Source organism: Vombatus ursinus, unplaced genomic scaffold (assembly GCF_900497805.2).
Source record: "Vombatus ursinus unplaced genomic scaffold, bare-nosed wombat genome assembly UNPS02014797.1, whole genome shotgun sequence".
In the NCBI taxonomy this organism is placed as follows: domain Eukaryota; kingdom Metazoa; phylum Chordata; class Mammalia; order Diprotodontia; family Vombatidae; genus Vombatus; species Vombatus ursinus.
Window position 1 is genome coordinate 16912842 of NW_020954575.1, and position 8551 is coordinate 16921392.

General features: G+C 51.3%; 2 protein-coding genes across 2 annotated transcripts in view; both read left to right on the forward strand.

Annotated features, from left to right (window-relative positions):
- Positions 1-1515, forward strand: part of RAB5C (RAB5C, member RAS oncogene family) — a 40695-nt gene extending 39180 nt beyond the window's left edge. The window contains exon 6 of the mRNA XM_027870622.1: positions 621-1515. Coding sequence (XP_027726423.1) covers positions 621-733 — 113 coding nt within the window. The 3' untranslated portion in view covers positions 734-1515. The remainder of the gene's footprint in view (positions 1-620) is intronic.
- Positions 1516-4488: 2973 nt separating this feature from the next.
- The window catches only part of KAT2A (lysine acetyltransferase 2A), a 10663-nt gene continuing 6600 nt past the window's right edge, over positions 4489-8551 (forward strand). Inside the window, 7 exon segments of the mRNA XM_027870492.1 lie at positions 4489-4563; positions 4565-4927; positions 5511-5634; positions 6311-6456; positions 6562-6651; positions 7132-7313; positions 7614-7805. Coding sequence (XP_027726293.1) covers positions 4489-4563; positions 4565-4927; positions 5511-5634; positions 6311-6456; positions 6562-6651; positions 7132-7313; positions 7614-7805 — 1172 coding nt within the window.

An 8551-nucleotide genomic window follows, 5' to 3' on the forward strand; every position in this document is an offset into this window, starting at 1 on the left:
CTCAGGTCCTCCTGACTTCAGGGCTGGTGCTCTATCCACTGCGCCACCTAGCTGCCCTTCATTTATACCATTTCTCATATGCTACCCTAAAGTCTGAGGGTTATTTGGATCCCATGTAGTCTGGAGGTGCAGACACCAGAGGTGTCAAACAAACTGTACGGTCAGCAGCACTCCTGAATGGGGGCAGAACCAGATTGAAACATAACTTGAAAATATTTAACAAAATAAAAATACAATAAAACATAGATATTAGAAGGCAGTTAGGTGGCTCAGTGGATAGAGCACCGGCCCTGGGGTCAGGAGGACCTGAGTTCAAATGCGGCTGCAGACCAAACACTTGACGCTTACTAGCTGTGTGACCCAGGTCAAGTCACTTAACTCCATTGCCTAGCAAAACAAAACAAAACAAAAAAAAATTTATAAAAAAAAACCATAGATTTTATATTTGCTTATTGGGGACCAGCCACCACCTCTCAAGTGGCTTTGTTTTTGCCCTGAAATGACTAGCTTAAAATTGAGGGCTACTACCAGAGCTCATGTGTAGGGATTTGGATTCAGCTAGCCATTCTGTCTTGGCATGAGTGCTTACTATATGAACTCTTTCTTCTTTCACCCTCCAGCCAAGAAGCTGCCCAAGAATGAGCCCCAGAATGCACCTGGTGCCCCGGGCCGGAGGGGTGTGGACCTCCAGGAAAACAGCCCAACCAGCAGGAGCCAGTGCTGCAGCAACTGAGCACTCACTTGCCCGCCCACTGCCCCCCACCTCTCCCTGCCTGAACAACCTGACTGGAATCTACTCTAACCAATCGCACTTAACGAGAGCGAGCCGCCGCCATGGGGGGGCCTGCCGTGATTTCTCCATATATTTTTTGATCGTAGGCTGGAGGGAGCTATTCCACCCGCACCTTTCTGTACAAATACTAATTCAATTTTAAGTCTTAAGTCACTTTTTTAATATATATGAACTTCAGCTCTTCCTACCCCTCCCCTCTTATTCTTTTCTGGTGGTAGCTGCATGTCCCAATTCTTCTCCCTACCCTTGTATTTTTTAGGGGTGGGGGGATAGGGAGGTGGTTACCCCTCCTGTCCCTTTTGCTGATTGGAAGAAGTGTTGGTAGCACTTCAGTCTCATTATATCCTCACTCACCATCTTGGAGTGGGTTTTGTTTATCTTGGGACAGAAGGAAAGCCCTGGGTGGGGAAGGGAACTAGGAGGATTTTCCCTCAGCTGGTTCTTATTGGGGCCACCCTACTCCTTTACCCCACCCCACTGACTCACAGCCCAGAGAGAAACAGCATTATTATGGCAGCCAAGAACCCTTTTCCCAAATCTCCTGCTACCACCTGGACCTCTGGCTCTGAGCCCTATTTTGACCAAATCATAATGATGAGTATTTGAGGGGGGAGGGGGGAGAAGGGAACGGAACCAACTTTTTCTGTATTTTGTATTGTATGTTTTCTTCAACATGTAACCAATCAGTATCTTGTCAATATAGTACACCGATCGACCTCTCATTTGACTCTTTATTTATTTTCATTAATATTGTTTTTCTCTGTCATTTACAAACAGATCCTAATAGCTTCTGAGAAGAATAAAAAGGCTTTTTTTTCCCCAATTAAGAAGGGAATTTTCAAGGGAAAAAGTAATTTCCCCACTTCCTGAGCCAGAAAAAGGTAATTTCACATGAAAGGAGGCAGGCCTACACGGTAACGTTTGAATGACCTTTTCCGCCCAACTCTCAGCCTCCTCTTCACCAGGTTTCTGTGGCCTATAGAAGCAGCTGTGGGTCTGCTTGAACTTCTGACATGACAGAAGATGCTAACCATCCTCTGCTCCCCCCCCATCTTCCCTCATTTTCCTGGAGCTATTTGGAAAGTGGTTGGCTGTCACCAGCATCCGAGTGAGAGGTCTTCTTGTTTAGCCACAAGAACAAAGTTTCATGTCTGCTTTAGGCCAGATCTAGTCATCTTGATGACTGGCCCACCCCTTATTTCTCCTCCTCTACCATATTGGGTAGGTACTACTGGGGGGTTTCAGCTAATGGGGAAGATACCCCACCTTGATTCTGTCAAAGTCAATTTGTCCCAGCCTATCCAGGCTATCAGCCCACTAAACAGTGGCCAAGGAGCACCAAGCACCAATGTACTTCTGTCTCCCTTCTACCCTACTACTAGGAAAAATAACACTATGGGCTCCAACACTTCCACTGCAGTTACTCTAAGGCCTCCTAACTCTCATTTGAAGTACACGTTTACAAAAGCCTAAATTCAAGATCAGTAGCTGCTGTTGTTCTCTGGTGGAGATGCTACTTCTACCTCCTTGGAGTCAAATCAATTTTAATGTTAGGTGCTGGGAAGGGGGGAACTAGCTCCCTCTGTTTAGGCTGGAGAAAGGGGGTGCTGGAGCAGCTCCCTTTGAGAACCATCCCCAGGGCTGGCAGACTCTTCTGGAAAGTTCTGCAGTTCTGCACCAAGGGAGCTGGTTCTTATCTGGGAAAGTGGGAGCATTGGTTCCTGGATCAATCTTATTGTTCTTACACTGGAGGTGTCAAACATGCTGTGCAGTCAAGCAACACTCCTGAGTGGTGGCAGAACCAGATTAAAATGTAACTGGGAAACATTTAACAAAAGAAATAAAAATACAGTAAAACATAGATATTACATTTTAAAACTAAGTCAATATACAGCCCGAAGAGATCCTTCTGTAAGAATTAGTGCCTCCCTGGTTCTATTCGAGTTTGACACCACTGTAATACAAAGGGCAGAAGGGCCTTACCTTCAGCTCCTCAATTACATTAACCCCCCTATAAATGTGTCACACCTCGGCAAGCAGGGTAGATTAAGCCTGTTAACTGATTTGATTTTGCTGCTTCCTGCCTCTTTCCACTGCCCCCTCCACAGTCTGTGCACCCTGTTGACCTTTCTCAGATCTGTACCAGTATTTACCATGTCTTATGAGCAAGGGAGTACCCTTTCCCAGCCTACATGACCATTGGGGTAGGCCTCTTCTATAGAGATTTCTAAGTAAAAGGGCTTTTCTGACAAGTACCCCTTTATCGGTATTTTCCATCTGCTACAGGAAGTCAACCTATCTACCTAACCTCCAACTTTCCCTGGGGCAGTTTTGAGCGCTTTTTCTAGAGAACCTAACCAAAAGTTTACCCCTGTAATCTCTCCATTCTTTCCCCTCTCCCCACTTCCATGAATGATGCAGGTCAAAGGTAGTTCCTACACTCACCCTATTTAAGATTTCCTTCTAAAAATTCCATTATCCTCAGCAATCTAACCTCCCAGTCTTCAAAGTCGAACACTAGGGTGTCTAATGGCATGCTAGGGTTTCCCGTACTCCATGCGGGTGTTTCTGGAGGCCCAAGATGCAGGTAGCCCCAGCTGGATCTAAGTGGGTCCGTAGCAGTATCTTGGTACATTGGTCAGCCATGCCTTCCAAGATCAGGACCCTTGGAGACCCTAGCCTTCACTGGAAAACTCTGCCTTGTCACCCATCATTATCAACTTCAGGAGGTTGAAGCTATCAATGTCCAGATTCAACTGGTACCTGGCTGCTTTTTCCTCCTTCCTGTCGTCCATCGGCCTCAGGGGCTCCTGGTACCTTCCTTCGGCTTCTCTGGTCTCTTGATCGTCCCCCACCTGTAGGGCTCGAGCCTCAGACCCTGGAGCCGTATTTTGGAGGAAGTTGATGGGGGGGACCTGAAACATCCCAGACTGAAACTTGTGGCAGGTCCCCACGTGGCTCCAATTCCTCTGGATTTGGTCAGGCTCACCTGTCCCCTTCTTGCTCCTGTCTCCTACCTACCCCTTTAATGCTCCAACTTTTATCTGGGCTCCAACACCTTTTTCTGACCCTTTCAGAAGGTTCAACCCCTTCACCCCGACTTCTCTTTAAAAGAGTCGCGGGGCGGGACCGTCATTAGAGGGTGAATACCCAAGCTCTGCCTCGCTGGAGGGGTCCCGGGCTCCTTCCGGGAGATTTCGCGTCCCAAACCGTACGGGACCAAGAACTGGGGCACCGTGCCTAACCCTAACCCTTCTCAATGATCTGTCCCTTCAGAGCTCATGCAGTCGTTCCCCTTGCTCCCAGAGAGGATGGTGCCTGCCTTTTCTCTCCCGCCCCAAGAGTCTTTCCCCCAGGGAGAAAATGACCCGCCGCTCTGCACGGTCTCCCCTTGCACCCTCTATTCCCGGGTCTCCCAGCCCCGGCTGGACGGCCGAATAGTCTTTGGGTCCTGAGAAGCCGGGTGGGAGCGGGGCATGAACTTGGCCAGACAGAACAAAGGGCTTCCCCCACCTGAGTCCCCAAACCCCCTTAAGGCGACATGCCTAGAAGACAAGGGCCAGACCATCCCCATGGCTGAGGGAGGTCGCTGAGCCTGGGCCTCATCGGGCCCCCGGGGTACTTGGAGAGGAGAAATAGGGGACCCGGAAGTAGGTACAGGAGCAGGCGAGGGCGCAGAGACTACGACTCCCGCCATGCCTCAGCGCATTGGCGCGTGCGCAGTGGCCCCCGGGCGGCCCATGCGGCCCCTGGGCTGGGTGCGCCTCGCAGCGCTGCGGTGCGCCGCGCTGCGCAGCGGGGGAGGTCATGGCGGAGCCGGCGCAGGCCCAGGCCCAGGCTCCAACCCAAACCCAGGTCCAGGCTCAGGTCCCGCAGCCCCGGAGCCTGCAGCCTCCGGCTCCGGCGCCGGCCCCCGCCCCAGCCCCTACCCCCGGCCCAGGCCCGGTCGCGGCGCCGGCGGGGACCCCAGGGAGCGGGGCGGCCGGGTCAGGGAGCGGGGCGCCGGGAGCCGGGGGGGATCCGGCGCGGCCTGGCCTGAGCCAGCAGCAGCGCGCCAGCCAGAGGAAGGCGCAGGTCCGCGCGCTGCCCCGGGCAAAGAAGCTGGAGAAGCTCGGGGTCTTCTCGGCCTGCAAGGTGAGGCGGGGCCTCTGGGAGCAGGGGGCGGGGTCAGCAGGGGCTGGGGGCGGAGTCCAGGCAGGAGTGGGACAGGACCCCCCCACACACACACACCCCACCATCACCTGAAGATGCTTTCTGGAAGGACCCTCTCCCCTACTCCTTCCTTGGGAAGTGAAGCCAGGCTGTCAGTATGTCTGTAAATAACATTTGTTAAGCTCCGGGGATTCAAAAAGAGGCAAAAGACAGCCCTGCCCTCTAGGGGCTTACAATCTAACGAGAGAGACAACATGCAAACAGCTATATATGAACAAGCTATATACAGGATAAACAAGAAATAATCAGTAAAGGGGGATAGGAAAAGGTTCCTGTAGAAGGTGAGGTTTTAGCTGGAACTTGGAGCCAGGAGGCAGAGATGAGGAGGGAGGGAGAATGTTCCAGGCATGGGGGACAGGCACGGAAAATGTCAGGGGCCAAGAGATGGACTGTCTTGTTCAGGGACCATCAAAGAGGCCAGTGTCAGCCTGGAGACAGGTTCCTTAGATAAGGTGGGGAGAGGATGGATGTTGCAATGTGGTTTCTACCTCTTTACCCCTGCCAGGCTAATGATGCTTGCAAGTGTAATGGCTGGAAGAACCCCAAACCTCCCACTGCCCCCCGAATGGACCTACAACAGCCTGCAGCCAACCTTAGTGAGGCCTGCCGGAGCTGCGAACACCCTCTGGGTAAGGGGCAAGATTGGCAACAACTGAGGCCAGGGAACCTGGGTGGGAAGAACAAAAGAAACTCCTGACTGTGTGGGCTGGGTGGTCATTGCATTGGAGCCAGAAGTCAACCGATTTAGGTGGCCCTGTCTTAAACACCCAGGAAAACCAGAGATAATCCTTGAAGAGGGAGATGGAGCAGAGGCATGTGAAAGTGTTCTTGGGGAGTGGTGTCAGACTCAAGTAGAAGCATCCCTTAGGACCCATGTAGACTTAGAAAGAAAACCACAAGTTAACATTATACCATGTTCTACTTTTATTTTGTTAAACATTTCCCAGTTGCATTTTAATGTCCTGCCAGAGATTTGACATCTCTGCTTTAGGATACCCCTAAAAGGGTGGTTTGAAGCATAGGCACGTAGGAGGGTGTTGTAAGGAAGAAGGCAGGCAGTCCTGGCACTTCAGAACAAGACTCCCACCCCCCAACCCCTGTTGGAGGCAGCAAAACAGTTATGGTCTTTAACCATCCTGGGGACCTCCCAAGACATGGAAGGAACCAATCCACTTGGCTGGTTTGGGGACTCTGGAGGGGAAAAGGGAGGTGCCCCTCCCCCCATTTACTGGAAAGGGCAGAGATTCCTTAATGATACCTCACCAGTCCTCACAATCACCATTCTGTGGTCTCCCTTCCCTGCAGCTGACCATGTGTCCCACCTGGAGAATGTGTCTGAGGATGAGATCAACAGGCTGCTGGGGATGGTAGTGGACGTAGAGAATCTGTTCATGTCTGTGCACAAGGAGGAAGACACAGACACCAAGCAGGTTTACTTCTACCTCTTCAAGGTAAGCCTAGTTGGGCATGGGGATGGGGAAGGGGGTGATGAAAGGGTTTGCAAGAAGTAGAGGAGGAAGAAGAACGAGCCTCAGAAATCTTTTTGTCTCCCCCAGCTTCTGAGAAAATGCATCCTACAGATGACACGTCCGGTTGTGGAGGGGTCCCTGGGAAGTCCCCCCTTTGAGAAGCCCAATATTGAACAGGTGTGTCTGGAGTGGGGGGGTAGGGAGATGTTACTTCCCCAAGAAATGGGTGAGGATGGTGATGAGGTATTGGGAGGCCTGTTTGAGGGAGGACATTGGCAAGCTAGAAGAAGACCAGGGCGGTAAGAGGTAACTTGAGACCATGCCAGACGAGGATCAGTTGAAGGACCTGGGAAAGGGTCTGGAGAAGAGGTGACAGTGACTTTTGCCCCAAAGGGCTGTCCTTTAGAAGAGGGATTAGATGTGTTCTTGACTCCAGAGGACACAACCAGGAGCACTAGGTGCTGGAGACATGCAGCTTTAATTCCCGTGGCAGGAAAGACTCCTTACTCGAGCCCTCCAAAAGTAGCCTCAGGAGGTAGGGGCGCCCCTTTTTCTGAGTGCCCTGGACTGGGTACTTTGGGAAGGAAGGAAGTGTTGTAGAGGGGGATGAAGGCAGTCCTCACTCTCCAGTGCTTACCTCACCCCCATTTCTCGAAGGGTGTACTGAATTTTGTGCAGTTTAAGTTCAGCCACCTGGCCCCAAGGGAGCGGCAGACGATGTTTGAGCTCTCAAAGATGTTCCTGCTCTGCCTTAACTACTGGAAGCTGGAGACTCCTGCCCAGTTCCGACAGAGGTCACAGGGTGAAGATGTCGCCACCTACAAGGTCAATTATACCAGGTAGCTCCTAGAGGAATGAGGACTGAAGGCTTTGGGGAAGAACTAGGTGACTCTTGGGTAGGAAAGAGATGAGATAAAAAGATACTGTTAGGAAGTCATAAGCACATAGAATATTTAGGCCTGGAAGTGACCTTCGAGATCTCCTAGTCCATGGTGGGGGAGCGGTAAGGGGAGCTGAAGTGGAGGGGGAGGGGTCATCTAGAGATGGAGCTAGGAGACCAGATGGGCCAGGGGTCCAGAAGCACAACCTAAAGCCCCTGGGTTCAGTGTTTTTCCTTTTCCTAACCCCCTGTGCCCCAGGTGGTTGTGTTACTGTCATGTCCCACAAAGCTGTGACAGCCTGCCCCGATATGAGACCACTCACGTCTTTGGACGCAGCCTCCTTCGGTCCATCTTTACTGTTACTCGCCGTCAGCTACTGGAGAAGTTTCGGGTGGAGAAGGACAAACTGGTGCCTGAAAAGAGGACACTTATCCTTACCCATTTCCCCAAGTACGTCAGTGCAGCCTGGCAGAATTTGCCTGTCCCCTTGTCATTCAAGTCCCTCATGTGCCGTTCCTTAAAAGAAACTTGGGACAGGAGAACCTGGCCCTTTCCCAGGCCTTCTTCACCTTGCTCTTTTCTTCTATGCTTTTTGCAACCGTTTTCCAGCTGAGGTTTGATTGTTCCTGTTTCCAGTATGTTGCTCATACTGCTCCCTTTTTTGTATTAATTCTTGTCCTACTCCTCATTGGACATAAGACTCCAAGGGCACTTCTTCCAGGAAGGCCTTCTTGACTGATTCTAGTTCTCCCTCTAGCTCTTGCACCTGTAGTTCTGTCCAGCTGCTGGTTTCTCTGGGTCCCTTCTGGGTATGTGTCCTTTTGTCCTTCAGCTCATTGGGAACCCCTAGTGGTAGAGAAATTGTCTTCCCCATCATGTAGGGAACTACCTGAGGGCAGGTTCTCTGTTTCTCCCAGGAAACTGGTAGTCCTGCAGGTTGGGGTTTTGTTTCCTCTAATTGCTCATCCATTGTCCATCACCAGTGCCTGCCCAGGGCCTTGGCCTTTGAGGTTGGCTGACAAAGGGAAGTCATAGGAATCATAGCTGGAGAGCTCAGAGGGACCTCAGATGCTCTCTAGCTCAGCCTCCTTTTACAGACGTGAAACTTGAGGCTCAGACTTGTTGAAGGTCACGTATAGCTAATAAGAGGCAGAGTTTGAATTTGAAGTCAGTAGAGTAAGCTCTTTGAGGGCGAG